Source organism: Mesoplodon densirostris, chromosome 1, assembly GCF_025265405.1.
Source record: "Mesoplodon densirostris isolate mMesDen1 chromosome 1, mMesDen1 primary haplotype, whole genome shotgun sequence".
NCBI classification, from domain to species: Eukaryota; Metazoa; Chordata; class Mammalia; order Artiodactyla; family Ziphiidae; genus Mesoplodon; species Mesoplodon densirostris.
Genome location: NC_082661.1, coordinates 57,355,304 through 57,372,879, shown reverse-complemented (window position 1 = coordinate 57,372,879; position 17,576 = coordinate 57,355,304). Strand labels below are relative to the sequence as shown.

The window sequence follows — 17,576 nt, the reverse complement described above, 5'->3', positions numbered from 1 at the left end:
ATTGTCATAAGATATACTGCTTCCCGGAAAAAAGCATGGTTTAAAACGTTTGTAGCATGCAACCTTCGTATAAAAATGGAAGAAAACAGGACCATGTATTCATTTTGTTGTAATATACATGAAAATCTCTTCAATAATCTGTAAAAAACTAATCAGGGGTTACCTCTTTTGTGGAGAAGAGGTGATAAGACAGAGGGTCGGGAGTTCAACTTTTCACTGTACCTCAGTGTTAGAAATAACTGAAACATTTGATCCATGTGAATGTAGTACCTACTTAAGAATTATATAAACAAAAACATTGCTAGCATTCACGTTCAATTATAGAGTAAATGAAACCAAAGTTCACTTTCATTCAGCAAGTTTTATATAAACAAAGTTTAAAAACTAGACGTGTAAAAACAAATGAGTGCGCTCTGGTTTCATGTATTTCTAGGTGAATACAATAACAAAAGGGGAATCAAGGTATAGTGATTATTTTATCTTCACTACTATTACCAATTAAGTAGTAAGTACTATCATAAATAGTTCGGCCCTACTCATTCAGTTTTTTTGTTCCCTACTGACCCCAGCTCCTAGAAAGTTTCCTGCTCAATTGGCTATTTCCGATCATAACATTCAAACAAACCCAGTTTCTGCTTAACTTTTTTCCTTGAGAACCTGGGATATAAATGGCTATCGCAGGATGTCTACTGAACCAAACTATGGTATCTATTTGAGATTTACAAACAAATACATTCTTTTGTATCATTTTTTAAATACAAAATTATTTGAAAACAGAGCAGGAAAAGTTTTATGGGCTAGCTGCCAAAACAGGAATTTAGACTTGCTATTTAAACCCAATATTAAGGCAGTTTTCAAGAAAAACAGCATTTTACCTATTGTTCAAAATAGTGTCAGGCAAGGAAAAAAAGATGTTGACTTCTAATTTTTTAAAGCTATTTCTTCTATCTTAGGCATGGCTTATTTAAGAGTAGGTATGATTTCATTAACTTTGCCTTCATGTTTCATTAGCAACTCCAAAAATTCCATATACTAACTTTATTACAATTTTGTCAACAATTTCCGATACATCTCATCTTGCTACCTCTAGGTGGCATAGCTATATTTAAGAAAAGCAAAAGGATATTCTTTGAAAATAGAAAAAAATCTTGGTGCTATTTCTTAGCTTTAAAGAATTGTGTATCACATTTTTTAAAAGATTAAAAGTATGAAAGATAAAAGAATAGCTTATTCCTTCAAGAAAAGGATTATGCTAATTTAAATTGTTGAATAGCTAGGAAGTTCAAAAATAGATGTTTTAAACTGGTATTAAATTAAATAAAACTAAAAGTTTCACATGGTACAGTGTCATGTCTTTAACAATGAAGCTTATAAAATGCCTTTTGTGTGTCTGCGTTTCATTTCTCTTGCCCAACTTTTTCTAGTTAACTACTAAAAAAACTTCAGATGCTGCTGCATCTCTCTTACTTCTCCTTCAGTACTTCTCAGTTTCATGTTATTTTATAATCAAAACCTGAATGAGAAAACACTTTCAAACTGAAAGAGAAAAGGCTTCATATTTTAATTACTGCTTCAAGCTTTCTTTGAAAGGTGACTACAAAACAACAGAATGTGAACTTATAGAAACCAGACTCAGACTTACAGAAATCAAACATCTATTTGTGAAGAGAGTCCTGAACTATCAACACTAACTTTAAGCCCAAAAGGACAGATGACTGATATAAACACAGCTGAGTCTTTGCTAATGTAGACTCTACCCACTGTCATCTGGGCTGAGTAACACACACATTAATCCTTCTCCCTGCCAGATAATCTACTTACTCCTCTGCCTGTTTGGGACACTAGGTAATGTATCCTAAGTTGAGGAGCAAAGAGAAAACTAAAACACAGAATTGAGGAAAATCTACTCTACTTCAAGCTTGCTTCAAGACCATTTCCAGTGGTAGACGCTCTTTTGTCTTTTTAAGAAAATAATACTTCACTTAAAGTAAAATATATCACGTTTCAAGATTATTTGGTGCTTTGATAAAATACTGTCTAGATGAGCTGGAGGCAGAAATCAGAATGCAGGCTTCCTCACTCCCAGGCTAGCCTCAAGCCATTGCTGGGAAATGTCCTTCACAGTCATCAGTAATTCCTTCCACTATGCTCTGAATGCATGTATACATACTCCAGGATGTTAGTATCTTATAATAACCACAATATGAAATAAAAACTAGCATGGCTAATTTCATAATTACCAACTCAGGAATCAGATTCACTTAAATGACTCATTAATAAAAAGATCTGTTCCTATACATTAATAACTGGTTATTCTACCAAAGATTAATAGACATATAAAATGGTAAATAACACAAGACATTAACTTGATTAGCATTAAAATTGAAGATATTTGGGTCAATACTGTCACTTGCAGCAACTAAACTGAAATTATCACCATTACTCTAAATTCAAAAGGAGCCTAAAAATTATGATGTGTAGTCGGATAAGGCACTAGATGGCAAAGAAGGAAAACCTCTCACTGTTCATTGTGCATCTTTCGGCAAATGAGTCACGCTTTCTGGGTTGAGAGTTGGACTGCATACACCCAAGATGTTTCCAAATTTTAAGGTCAAGGTCTAGTTGAATGGATTTGCTTACAAAGTTTACTGAAAATTCCTATGCCAAATTCAATCCCATACATTTCACTTCGTAGTAACTCAATTTCCCTTTAAACTCAGAATTACACCAAAAGTTGCCTCTTACTTAAAGAGAGCAATTTATGTCAAAAGTTTAAAAAAAACAATCTTCATTTGAGCTTAATTACGCATAGGGAAAAATGAGAATACTTAGTGTTTATGCATAACGTTAACGACTGCCGTACCATTAAAACCGCATAGTTACTAAGGGAGTAGCACTGAATGGTGGTGATATTTTCATCTGAGCAGAGTATACGGCACCCATCTGACGTCCAGCCTCCTTGTCCGTTCAGCAAATCGAAATCCCACTGAGCGGCCACAGGATCTGCTCCGTGTGCAATTCGACGCAGTGTCACATTAACAGGGATGTGGTGGGTATCGATATTCACACCATCTGGAGAATATGGGAAATAAAAATATTTCTGAAACAAACTTCATAAACAATTAAATGTCAACTTATCCACGAATGGGAACTCTGCAAATACCTTTTCTTCACTAGTGACTCATTAAAATGAGAAGGGACAAAAATAAGCATCTTTAGGAACAGGGCATGATAAAGTCGTATTGTCCAGTGACTACAGGATGACATATGCCACAGACAAACCTATTTTGGTGAGAATCACTGGGGTAACCACTGTACGCCGTTTTCCATCATCGGCCAAATTTGTCGAATTCCCGGTGGCTGGAAAAAGCTTTCCATTGCGGAATGCGATGAGTTGAAGCTTACAGAGAGAGTCATCACTTGGTCTGACTTCTCTTTTTTGCTTTGGTGAGAAAAGGGAAGGAGGAAGCTGAATAGAAGCCTCTACAATAGTATTCTGAAAATATATTAAAAAAACAAAAACAAAAATAAAGAAGAGTTGTCATATTAGTAGGTAAAAACCAGGAGTATTTTAGATAGTTATGAATGTTGTCTAGTTATATGCTGAATATAGTTTTTAAATGTAGGTATGTGAAGTTTAATAGTTAGAACAATTTATCCGTTAAGTGAAATGTCTAAACATCATATAATAGCATAGAACAAAAGAAGTAGAAAACGAAGAAAAAGCAAACTTTATTTCAGAGTGCTAAAGTAGTGAACAAGGGATTATTTCAAGCTATAAAGTGAATTTTCCCGATAATGTACATTGCTGAAGTAGATAGCATTAAACAGAACAGGGATCCCAGTGACCACTCTTCACATGAATTTTACAATGACAAAATATGGTAAATGAGCACAAAGGGAGCATATCACAAATGTGAATATAATTAATTTGGGCTTATGAAACTTTAAGGTGATTTATGATGGATTCCAACTGTCAAACGACAGAAGAAAGAAATTATGCACAAACATAATAGAAGTTTAGATTCAGCAAACTTATTTTAGCAGAAGACTGAGACTAAGAAACACATCACGTTTAGGAAAACACAGTAACAAAGAGGAACAAGTGAAAATTCTGGCTGGGCACTGGCTGTTCTTCAGATTTCTTTATTAGGGATTTTAAAATTATAAATTATTCAGCATTTCATAAAAAATGAATCTGTACACCAGGGAGGCAAATAATTATCTAAAAACGTCCTTATTTTAAAGACATCACAAAGCCGCTCTCTTGGCACTCACTTCTCTCTCCAATCCAACATACACAATGCCAACAGAATTTCCTCTTCAACAAATCTGTTGTTATTTCAGTTCAAATAACACCTTGGTTCCCAAATGTTTAGAAACTATGGCCAAAAAATCCTAAGTATGCCATATAATTTGGCTAATTTCCTTGTCCCAAATTCGTCCCCTAACACTCACTACACCACAAGACTGGGCCACAATGAGTTTATCACTTTTTGAAATCTTCTTTTTAAATGCCACTGTGCACATGTCAGCATCTCTGGCTGAAATGCTCCATGATTCTTTTATTTGGTAAGCTCAAACTGGTCAGATTTGATTTTCAGTAAGTTAATTCTGCTGGCAATGCAAAGGATAGAGGATCAGGATGAGAAAGGTTGGCAGCCAAGAGAAGGACGCTGAAAAGTTCTATAAATAGGGCTTTTGGTTGGGGGGGATGATTAATTACATGACTCATCCAGATACTGCTTTTACAGGTAGGTGCTCCCTCTTCTAGACTCATGCAGCATTCTGTACACAGCTCCATGATAACTAATACTTAAAAGTAGCACTGTGTATCTCACTGTCTGCTCCTCTTAACTAGAGTAAGAGAATTTTTGAATGCAGATAATCTCATTTATTTTTGGATAGCCTATGTTAATAATAGTTCCTGGCACTAGTATTCAATAAAATAGCCCATTGTTTATGAAATTAATGAAAGTCTGTGTAGCATTTTTTTAAAAGGTTCTACTGAAGCAAATGATTGACTTCAGATTTAGTTTTTAACTGCCGTGCTTAGAATAATGTTGTAACACAGCAAATAACCATAAATATCTGTTGGAAAAAGTATTTCAGAAGTTTGAATATTGACAGTTGAATATTACTTTTAAATTGAGGATGCCAAGAAAATATTCAGTAGAAATATTTCACCTAAGAAAACATATAAAAAGGTTTCTACTATTCTCACAAATATAACTTGATAGGAAAACAAAGTTTATTATAAATTCATTCACTAATATAGTATATTTCTATCAAGTATATAAATTTCTCCTAAGTATATAAGGATGCATGTGAAAAAGGAAAAACATCAGTAGATTGATTTAATTAGAAGGTCAAAATCCTGAGGAACTGTTACATACCAGACATTTATTAAGCTTAAGTACTTTAAAATTCATAAAATAATTCTGTTGTGAACACAAAATAACTTGAAAACAAAGCGTAGCTCTCTGGGAAAGTTTTATAATAAATCAAATTAATTTAAAAAAAGAAGTCATACTTTACTTTCTAAAAGAGCTGAAAAAGGAAATGTCAACTATACTTTCTAGAAGTATAAGCTTTTTTCTACACAAATTTAAACTTGTAAAACCATCCCAACAACAACAAATGAAAAACCTCAGGTGTACGGACAGATCCCTGAGAGATGAGAGCTACAAATTCAAGGCTGTTAGACACTTACGATTTCTAAAACATCTTTCAAAGTCCAACAAAGAATATTACTAAATAATAATTATAGGTCCCCTGGGGTGGCCTGGGGTGCTGGAAAAGCAAACTTCACCTATATCAATAATATTTAATTTTTATAGTAAAAAAGCAACACTTGCATATTTAATCTCCTTAAAAGAAGTACTGATCATTTATTCCAAAAAGGTTGTAAATCTAATGAAAAAAAATCACTAAGGGGCCTCCCTGGTGGCGCAGTGGTTGAGAGTCCGCCTGCCGATGCAGGGGATACGGGTTCGTGCCCCGATCTGGGAGGATCCCATATGCCGCGGAGCGGCTGGGCCCGTGAGCCATGGCCGCTGGGCCTGCGCATCCGGAGCCTGTGCTCCGCAACGGGAGAGGCCACGACAGTGAGAGGCCCGCATACCGCAAAAAGAAAAAAAAAAAAAAAAAAATCACTAAGGAACACATTTGTTACATTTACTGTGATTACACTTTTTGCCAGTTAGCCTGAAGACAAGAACACAAAGGTAATTAATAATTTCATTTAACCATATATTCATTTTTAAACATATGGATTACAGCAATGGAAATAGATATAAAACATACGAATTATAGCTAATAAATCAGAAAAATCTCTCCTAAAAACCTCTGGGGAACTCTCCTACACTGTTGGTGGGAATGTAAGTTGGTGCAGCCACTATGGAAAACAGTATGGAGGTTCCTTAAAAAACTAAACATAGAGCTGCCATATGATCCAGCAATCCCACTCCTGGGTATATATCTGACAAAACTGTAATTCAAAAAGACAACCTGCACCCCTATGTTCGTATTCATAGCAGTACTATTCACAATAGCCAAGATATGGAAACAACCTAAATGTCCTTCGACAGATGAATGAATAAAGAAGTGGTACATATATACAACGGAATACTACTCAGTCATAAAAAAGAATGAAATAATGCCATTTGCAGCAGTATGGATGGAACTAGAGATTATCACACTAAGTGAAGGAAGTCAGAAAGAGAAAGACAAATACCATATGATATCACTTATATGTGGAATCTAAAATATGACACAAATGAACTTATCTATGAAACAGAAACAGACACACAGACATAGAGAACAGACTTGTGGTTGCCAAGGAGGAGGGGGAGTGGGGAGGGATGGACTGAGAGTTTGGGCTTAGCAGATGCAAACCATCATATATAGAATAGATAAACAACAAGGTCCTACTGTAAAGCACAAGGAACTACATTCAATAACTTGTAATAAACCATAATGGAAAATAATATAAAAAAGAATGTATATACAGGTATAACTGAATCATTTTGCTGTACAGCAAAAATTAACACAACATTGTAAATCAACTATATTTCAATTAAAAAAAACTTTTGGAAAGACATGTTTTTGGTATCTAACATCTATTATTGAAGACCATATGCCACCCATGGGGAGAAGGACATGGGATCTGAAAGAAGAAACCAGAATTTGGATCCCAGCTTCACCATGTAGTAGCTGCTTAACACTGCACAGTTTTGTCTACCCTGTGAGTTGCATCTGTCACGTGCAGCTAATGATCTTCCTAACAAATGATTATGAGGACCAAAGGAGATCATGACCATGACAAGCACAAAAGGCTATGGAACTGTGGGTGGTATTTTTATTATTATTTCAGGCATACCTCGTTTTATTGCACTTCACAGATAATTTGCATTTTGGGGGGCAGGAGGTGGTTTTTTTTTTTTTTTTAACAAACTGAAGGTTTGTGGCAACCCTGTGTTGTCAGTTAGCATTTTTTAGCAATAAAGTATATTTTAATTTAAGGTTTGTACACTGTATTTTAGGCATAATGCAACTGTACACTTAATAGACTACAGTATAGTATAAACATAACTTTTACATGCACTGGGAAACCACAAACTTGTATGACTTTATTACAATATTTGCTTTACTACAGTTATCTGGAACCGAACCCACAATATCTCCGAGGTCTGCCTGTACTGCCATAGTGTGGCAGGTCGCTATCTGGAGGCTGGGGAGAGAAAAAAATGCCTTAAAGTAATTGACTTACCAACAATCATCTAAAACCTCATCTTGTTTTGACTTCTACAACTCAGCTTTAGTTTTAACTTCAATACTGAAAAATTGACAAACTATATACACATGAAATAATGTTATCATAGAGCTCTAATCATGAATTTATTTGCTGAATTCATGCATATTTCCTTATTTAGAATGACACTAAAAGAAGAAAATGATAAGTATCATAACAGATATATTTTCACTAGATTTTAACATCATTCCTTATGAAACAATCTGGACTTCTGACACTACGTAATTAATAAATCAAAATTTTCTGAAATCCTAATTTTGTTTAAGTCTCTAGAATTCTAAAAATTAAATTAGAATGGGTCAAAGAGCCAGCTGATTAAAAACAGTAATTTGTTCATGTCTCCTTGACTATCTACTCACTAGATTTTAAACAGATAGATGTTATGATACAACCTAATTATTGTCTTGTGTATAATTAGTTATTAACTTCATTCCACCTTTTGATTATCTCACCACTGAAGATTAACAGGGGTTATGTTTGTCTTTAGAATTTTTTTTAACTGACTTCCTTTGCGAATTAAGTTTGGCTGTTAATTTTTGTTCAACGGCATTTATTGGATGTTTCATTCCTCTGTGCATGGCACTGTGCAGAATCTAGAGATATACAATGAAATAAGCCATTGTCCTTGCCCTCAAATATTAAAAATCTAGCAAGGAAAAGACAACAACAATAATAAAACAATAAGAGCTAACATTTATTAAGTGCTAACCCTGTGCCAGGCACTGCTGTAAATGTCTACGTATTTGCCTTATTAAACCCTCTCAATAACCCTTTGAGTTTAGTATCACTTCATGATCCCTATGTAACAGAAAGGAACTGACCTTCAGAGAGGTTAAGATACTTGCCCAAGGTTTCATAGCTTTTAAGTGGGGGAGCCGAATATGAACACATTTAGGTAACCATATCTTCTGGCCTCTCACTATAACTCAACTCACCAGCATACCAGCTTCTAATTATTCTAGACAGTGAATAAAGCACTATAGAGCTAACAGGCAATGATGAATTCTGTCTGAGGAAGAGAAGGAAGCTGCCAACCGAATGGAGTCTTAGGAGACAGTAGCAGGGATCTCCCCAAGCAGGGGGGACACTGAGGGCATGAAAAAGGGTACATATGAAGGCAGGAAGTGTGACGATGTATACGGCTGGCTTGGAAATTAAAAGGACTTCAGCTGGGCTAAAGCCCTAGATGGGATGAGAGAAATATGGGATGCATAAAGAAAACCTGATTTCTAAATTCCAGTCAAGAAAATTTTAAAGAACCAATTCTTTCTGGCTACATTAACAGCTGAATTCAAAGCACCAACAGCTACTAAAAGCTCTTAGCAGTTAATCGAAAATAGGTAATATTTTGGATGCTAACAAATCTGAATTATGGTAGCAACAGTGGAAGGAAGCATTTGGTTAAGAAAAAAATTAGATTAGGTGCTCTAAGGGTCAGATGACAGGTAATTCAATCTCCAACTGGCTGAAGGACTGAGACCAGGCACTGGATTTCATCAATGAATCAAGCACTAGCTCTGACCTCGAGTAACCCTCAGGCCAACCCAGGAGTTGTAAGAAACCCATTTGGCTCCTGCGTGTAACATGCAATGCCTGAGATGAGCAGAGTGTTATGGGCAAAGCGAGGAAGAGAAATTCAGATGAGGATGGAAGAGGCGAGGACAGACCAAATGCTATTAGGTAAGATTCTCGAAGTTGACATTTCTGCTGTGTGTTATCATCAAACCAAGGAGCTGGGGAGGGGAGAGGAGGAGTAGGGGGTCTAGTAGAAGAATGAGCAGGAGCCTTGCCTAAGAATGGCCAGTAGTTGGAAGAGACAACAAGGGAAGTTTTCTGTTACTAGACAAGGGCAGATAAATGATGAAGTTAACTGACAGCCAGCCTCCAAGGGACACCATTTATCGTGGGATCTGCAAGGTCCATTTCCGTGTTGGGTAGATGCAGGGATAACATTCACAATATTAACAATCTGAGCAGCTTCCTCAGAGGGGAAGTCTCGTACAGGACCTCTGCTCTGTAGGTACCAGCCCTTCAGTTGCTAAAGGGTGGACAGACTGGGTTGTGTTCCTGGAAGAAGGACCAGGACGCCAGCTGAGGAGACTCAGGGGACTGGGGCAGCAGCTACTCGCTAAACGGTAAGGAAGTACTTCAATATTTTACTAACTGGTATGGTTGGATTGGTACGTGTTGGCTGAAGACTGCCCTAGGCAGACCAATCTGTATGAGAAGGATGAATTTTTAAGAAGAGCCTGGAGACACAGAGGCTAAATAGGAGCTCACGATAGCGTGGGCAATGCAGAACGGAAGTCCAATCTGGGCTGTGAAGGTAATAAAGACAGGACAATAAAGATTCAAGAAATATGTAGAAAGCAACTCAAGCCAGGCTCCTACTGCTAAGGACTGTCTTTTTATGGGTTTAACTTCTTATGCTAGCATGTTCTCCCATCCAAGGGTAATGCAATCAATTATGAGACATTCAAGATGTCTAGTTAGTATATTCAAGGCATTAAAAAAAAAAGGCAAAAAGAGTAAAAATTGCCATAGTATAAAGTCTACAATGTAAAAGTTTCCTGTTAAAATGCTAAGGCATTTGGTACTCTCAACATGAAAATTTTTAACTAATTTTGTGTCATGAAGGATATGTTCCATTTTCACTAGGTTTAAGCATGTCCATTGATAAAGCATGAATAACAGTGTGATGTGTCCCTGGTTTCTGGCCACCAAGATGATCTTAAAATGATAGAACAGTATGAAATTAACAAATTTGAGGGTATTCATTTAAAGCTTTCTACTTCAGCAGGTAGAAACTCTCCTTACCCAAAGGGATAGGCTGTAAGGTTGATGAAATGTTGGGTTTCATCATTTTTTTTTTTTTTTTTTTTTTTTTTTTTTGGTGGTACGTGGGCTTCTCACTGCTGTGGCCTCTCCCGTTGCGGAGCACAGGCTCCGGACGCGCAGGCCCAGCGGCCACGGCGCACGGACCCAGCCGCTCCGCGGCACGTGGGATCCTCCCAAACCGGGGCACGAACCCGTGTCCCCTGCATCGGCAGGCGGACTCCCAACCACTGCGCCACCAGGGAAGCCCGGGTTTCATCATTTTTAATTTCTCTTAGATGATCATCTAAGATAGAAGGGTTCATCAATTTTAAGTATTCCTAAAAGACATACACCTCTCATGGGCTTGTGTGTGATGCTGTTTTGATGCCTTTTGTGGTATGTTTTTACCAATAAAAAACACTCTAAGGAAAGGAGCAGGCATTAAGGAGTAGCATCGCTAGGTGCGTCAAATACTCTCTTACAGCCAAGAGTAACAAATCTTGCCAATTTTCCTCTGAATATATGGTGTCAAGTAAATATATTATCATTAGACATTCTGACATAGTTGAGATTGTCTTGGGCAGTGGGGGAAGTTGGACTATTATTAAATTAGGCAAACTGGCTCTCCTTATGGAGGTCACCAGGGTAAAGTATGACAAAATATATTAATTCTTCATTCATTCATTCATTCAATATTTGAGCCTCCACAGTGTACCAGGACACCTAATACCTATTTCATTGATTATTATGCAGGCATAAAATGACTGGAATACTGTTTGTGACATAATTCAGGAACAAACCAGAAACAAAGAAAGCACTGTGTAATTATAAACTACCAAAAACATAGTTACACATGGCCACACAAAGCTCAAGAAAAAATCATGATTCCATTAGGGTGTTGAAATTGTACTTTCACTGTTTGCTTCAATGCAGTTTAATGAAACACGCCTGAACCGCAAATTTTAAAAATCAATAAAAATGCTTTTAATTTTGCATACTGCAATAAAACACACAATTTGTGAACACACATCACATGCTTGCGCTTCTGTGCTAAAAATTTTGATCTACAGCTTGCCTGATTAAATGCCTGGATTTTCCCCTTAGGCCCAGAGCCAAGGGCACACAATACTTTAAGGAGGTCTATGAAAATGTTTTTCTTTAAAATCAGAAGCATAAAAATGAACTTTAAAGTCAAAGAAAATGTCTTAATATGTAATATTAATATATTCATCTTTTTACCCCTGCAGTTGTGAAATATAATTTTGACATATTTGTGTGGAGAAAGGGGTCCAGAGGGCAAAAATGTCCAGGCCCATGAAAATCATGATGTGTCCCTTCTTGGTCTAAATTTCTTTCAAAACAACAGCAAAAGGCAATACCAATATCCCCTCCCTCCAAATAACTTTTAGTATGGTTATCTTTGCAAAGCAAAACGTTCTGAGTACAGTCATCCTCCATATCCACAGAGGACTGACTCCAGGATCCCCTCGGATACCAAAACCTATGGATGCTCAAGTCTCTCATGTTAACATGGCATAACAGCTGCATATAACTAGGCATACCTTCCAGTATACTTACTTTAAATCATCTCTAGATTACGTATAATACCTAGTGCAGATGCTATGTAAATAACTGAAAATACAATGTAAATCCTACGTAAATAGTTGCCAGCATGCAGCAAATTTAAGTTTTGCTGTTTGGAAGTTTCTGGGATTTTTTTTTTTGGACTGAATATTTTCAATCTGCAGTTGGTTGAGTCCACAGATGCAGAGCCTACATATACGGAGGGTCGACTGTATTCTAATCTAACTGTAAAGCCTTAAATGATTACAGAATATAACGTACCTTCAGAGCCAGACTTGAAAACGTATTTGAAACGTTGCACTTAAAGCTCAGCTGTTTATCCAGGTTTCCATCTGGATCCCGCCTCCCATAGTCAGAAAAGCCTGTCCGGTCAGTAGCTGCCACTTTCTGGAACACGGTACATGTCATCCCAGTGAAGCCAGCAGCCTTGATGACATAAGCTTCCAGAGCAATATTGGGTGAATACTTCAAAAGTCAATCAAACAGGAGTTATAAAAGATTTATAATATGGGAAAAAAGCACTTTCAAAGAGTTTCAAACACAAAACACTATACATAAGCTAGAAGAGAAAGCTCACATTCTTACTAAACAAAGACACTGTAGGTAACTGGCAGAATGCAAAAAGATGCTGGAAACAAAAGGATGTCCTAAAATAGAAAGATACCCATGAAGAGGAAAAGAGCAAGTCCCAAAGTATGGAAGATCAGATATAAATGAGAAGTCAATTTACAATAATTTGAAGAGTATGCTGCAGGAAACTATGAGCTGAAAATGGAAGTGTCTTACTAAAAAAAAAAAAAAACAAAAAAACACCAAGCTAGAAAAATCAGTGGACCCCCTTAATGATCATAATACACTTAAAAGTTGCTTCGGGCCTCCCTGGTGGCGCAGTGGTTGAGAGTCCGCCTGCCGATGCAGGGGATACGGGTTTGTGCCCCGGTCTGGGAGGATCCCATATGCCGCGGAGCGGCTGGGCCCGTGAGCCATGGCCGCTGGGCCTGCGCATCCAGAGCCTGTGCTCCGCAACGGGAGAGGCCACAGCAGTGAGAGGCCCGCATACCGCAAAAAAAAAAAAAAAAAAAAAAAAAGTTGCTTCATTCAACACTTCATGCCATCTTCACTTTTTTCTTTCACGGGGACAACAACTCTTAGCATTAAGTTTCACCAATAAAATCTTTATACAGACTCGCTCCAAAGCTGTTTCTTCAGAAAAAGAAGGGAGGTGCTAGGCCAGACAGAAGTGTACAGATTTTAAAAGCAAATTAGGCCTGAAAATCACCTGAAAAACATGGCACGTGACCCAACAATTTTAAGGAATGCAAGAGTGAGACTGAACTCAAGGGTCCACCAAAATGTACGGCCTGCCGATACAAACAGCCATCAAGCCCATGACCGGAGGACTGCTGCCACCACTCCCACTGTGAGAACCACGACAGAGGGCATGAGAAGTGACAGGCTGACGGGTCTCTTTCACATCCATCTGGATGACAGCATGTGCTGTAAACTTCAGGGACAAGATGACATCTCCTTCCTTCAAGGATGATTCATTCTATGCCTACTATAGAGGCAAGGCATCATTCTAAGTATCATATGTGGACGAAGTCCCCTTTAAAAAAATTTTTTTAAACACAGGACTTCCGTGCGAGGCATCTAAATCTATTGGGAAGATTAAAAATTTTAAATATAAGAAGGCAGAATTTTCCAAGTACCATATGCACAGTAGAAAATAACTGGTGGCTTCCTAAATTTTTAAGACTAAGGAATCTTTGCATTAGCTTTTGTCCCACAGATGACACACTGTGAAAAATCTTACTAAATTCAATTATATTTAACAAATTATATTCGAAATTTTTTTGTCAATCAAAGACATATATAATCATGGTAAACATGTGAAACCTCAGTTGAAAGAAAGAAAACTGCCATTTTGAGATGCCCTTGAAGCCATATCATAAGTAGATATATAGTTTCTCAGAAACTTTTTTATACTTTGAAATGGTGTGCAAATACCCACTACACTGCCCCCTATTATATCCTTGGGTTCTCAGAAGAACGAAGGAAGTTCTCTGTGCTGAGTAATAAGCAAGGCTGAAGCACAGGATTGAAAATGGATCTAAATGACCTGGAGGACCAAGTGTGGCCCCAAAACTGGGAAGCTCATTTCAAGTAAGATCATATGCCTGAGAGGGCAACTACCCTGAACTAACAGTCAAGATAGGAGTCACGCTAAGCCTCCATTTTGTTTATTATTCAGGAAAGTAGTCCTAAACTTAACTGAGCAAAAGGACCAATAAAACACAGTCTCATCAAAAAGGTTCCACTGGGCTTCCCTGGTGGCGCAGTGGTTGAGAGTCCGCCTGCCAATGCAGGGGACATGGGTTCGTGACCCAGTCCGGGAAGATCCCACATGCCGCAGAGCGGCTGGGACCGTGAGCCATGGCCGCTGAGCCTGCACGTCCGGAGCCTGTGCTCCACAACGGGACAGGCCACAACAGTGAGAGGCCTGCGTACTGTGCAAAGAAAAAAAAAAAAAAGGTTCCACTGATCAATGGAAAGACAGCAATCTTGAATTGTGTAAAATCATAGGAGGAGGTATAGAACATTCGATGAACCCATTAAAATATTTAGAAAATGAAAATCATGGGCCAGATCAGAATATGACTGCTAAAAGAATAAAGCATTATTTATTAAATTTACCACATTTGTCATATTTACCACATTTTAGAACAAAAAAAGGAAGCAGTACACCAAGAAATTTAGGACAAATAAAACAATACTATTTAATGGAGTGACTATTACATATAAATAACTCATTATCCCAAGAGTGAAATTGACTGAAAAATGCCCATAGGTTCAGAAGGGTTGGGGGGAATCCTTGTTTCCTTTTGAAATTGAAACCTGGGCAAGAAATCAAGCACTGTTTCAAAACATCCTTCAGGGACGGGAACAGAATACCATCTAGGATGGACTGTGGGTATGTGACAGGAGGGCAATTCTATAGTGCTGTTATTTGTGTTGTAGCAAGTTTCAGAGGATGAGATAGTGCTAACCATTCAAATTACAAATTAAGATAGCACTTTCCAGTTACCAAGAACACAGACTATTCAGAGGCAAAATTCTCTCTTAAAATGTCTAAGAACAGGAAATTCTGTAATAATCAGCAATTTCAAAATACTCACCCCATAATGGGGAACAGACTTATCTCTTTTGAGCTAGAGCTGCTTTAAATGAACCTTTTCCTTAGAATTCTAGGCTAACGTTGCACTTACTGTTGAATAAACATGAGCTCCGTTTGCTAGCCGGTACGTGGCGATGCGCTGTAGACACTGAACGATCCTACTGCAGGCTTTAGCTTCCCTCTGCGCCAGCCCCAGGACACGATCGTCAGCCAACATGATGTTACTTGCAATGTCAACCATTACATCACCAAGCTAGCGGGCGTGCAGGAGAGAAAAGGAAGCTCTTTAAAGCCAACGCAGGCGGCTTTACATCATCAAAATCCTAATGAGAAACCAAGATGGGCCTTCAGTCTAAATTTTCATGTGAAAACCCAACAGGCATTTGACTTGCTTCTCATTAAAACATCTCCAGATAGGAAGAGCACAGTCAGTTATAACCATTTGGTAATATTTAGCTCAAAACAGTATACGTAAGTAACCATCGAATCATTGGTGAAAAGACCGACATGCAGTACTCAAACTGATGAAGGATGGAGGTGAGGAGGAGAAAGGCAATTAAATTAATCAAGGGGAGGGAAAGATGTCACGTGATTCTCAGAATAAAAAGATCTCGACTCTGTCTGGAAAATTACTTATCTTCTTTTTGCATGTTACTTAACATTATTATTAAGAAATATTTGCCACACATTGTCAATCAACTATACTTCAACTTGAAAAAAAATTTTTAATTAAAAAAAAGAAACTTACACTGGCTCCCTCATTAGTATCCTGTCATGTTCAAAACTCTAGGTACGTCCAACTATTGCAAGTTCCCCATATGCGCTGGGCCATCACACATGTCTATGCACATGTGGTTCCCTCTACCTCGCATGAGCTGCTTCTTGCTTTCCTCCCAACTCAAGGGATGGTTTAAGACCCAGTGCCACGAAATAAATGGATCCTAAGAAGTGTCCACTTTTCCACCGCTTGTTTCATTTCATTTACTCAGTTCTTTTCATTAGCTCAGTTCATAACTTACAGATGTAAACATCTGTTGGGCAATGCCAGTGCAATGTCAATTGGCCGTTGTTGATGGTGACTTGTGTGTCCCATATCAGAGAAGTGCACTGAACAGTCCAGGCTAAGGAGGCAGCCTGTTGTCAAGGGGGTTTGCTACTGAGCAAAATGTTCACAAGAGTGAGAGCCACGGCACAAAGAACACAAGCATTCCAGAGGCAGCACTGGAGGATTTACGAACTGGCAGGTCCTCTAACCAAGAAAGAAGCATCAAAAGCCCCAAAGCCAAGCCAGAAAGCCAAGGCCATTTCAGCAGACCTTTAGATCATCCCAGAAGATCCCAGCTGAGCTTTTCAACCCTGTTCTGCCTCCAATACTCTTCCCAGAGTGTGTAACTATGACAGCTGAGAGGGGTTTGGAAAAAGGTCAGTCCTTTCCACCCATGGTTCACTTCAGGAACAAGACAAGCCTGCAGAAATCCACCAGATCCCACCCCCGGAGCCTTGGAGTGAAGCAACTGCAGTAAGAACAGGGGAAAGAACAGAACCGCAGATCCTGACGGCGAGCAGGGCAGGCACCTCCCATACCTTCCTTTATTTGTGAAATAAGGATAATAACCATCCTGTCTTTTCTGCATGTTGTAAAGATTAAGTTCCACTAATAACAGTAAGACTCCTGAAACCATGCCTGGCACATGGCAGGTACTCAAAACATAGCTCTTCTTGTTACTTTTATTGTTTTTTATTTTCATTTCAATCCCAAAGTAAGTCTATTTGAGGATGACAGGCTCTAGAAGAAGTGTTAAGAGGGGTACATTTTTAAAGTCTATATGTTCATACATATAAAGAGAAACAATGCATCCAGCAAAACTGCCACTTCCTCCTCTGGAAAGCCCCACTGCCTCATCCAATTAAAATATCGTTAACTGACTTCATACTGCCCTTACCATCGTGTGTCACAATTCTGTCCTTATTTTAATTCCAGTGTAAACATCTTGGGGGCAGGGACAGCACAACATCCTATTTATATCCATACCCTTATTCATTAGTGTAACTCTTCGTATAAAAGCCAATAGCTGTACAATATCCATTCACTCCCTGACTAAATATTCATTGAGGACCAAGGTGAACTAGACACTGTCCCAAGCAATGGAGATTCAGCAGTTAAAGAAACATAAAAGGGCTTCCCTG

General features: G+C 38.1%; 1 protein-coding gene across 4 annotated transcripts in view; it reads right to left on the bottom strand.

Annotated features, from left to right (window-relative positions):
• ADGRA3 (adhesion G protein-coupled receptor A3) overlaps positions 1 to 17,576 on the bottom strand; it is a 125,934-nt gene that overhangs the window by 21,313 nt on the left and 87,045 nt on the right. For 3 of the 4 annotated variants that reach the window (XM_060103619.1, XM_060103591.1, XM_060103601.1), the window contains 4 exons: positions 15,481 to 15,642; positions 12,476 to 12,679; positions 3,283 to 3,496; positions 2,864 to 3,072 (listed from right to left, as the gene is read on the bottom strand). In XM_060103619.1, the coding sequence (XP_059959602.1) occupies positions 2,864 to 3,072; positions 3,283 to 3,496; positions 12,476 to 12,679; positions 15,481 to 15,642 (789 nt within the window). The remainder of the gene's footprint in view (positions 1 to 2,863; positions 3,073 to 3,282; positions 3,497 to 12,475; positions 12,680 to 15,480; positions 15,643 to 17,576) is intronic. The other variant, XM_060103610.1, reaches the window with a different exon arrangement.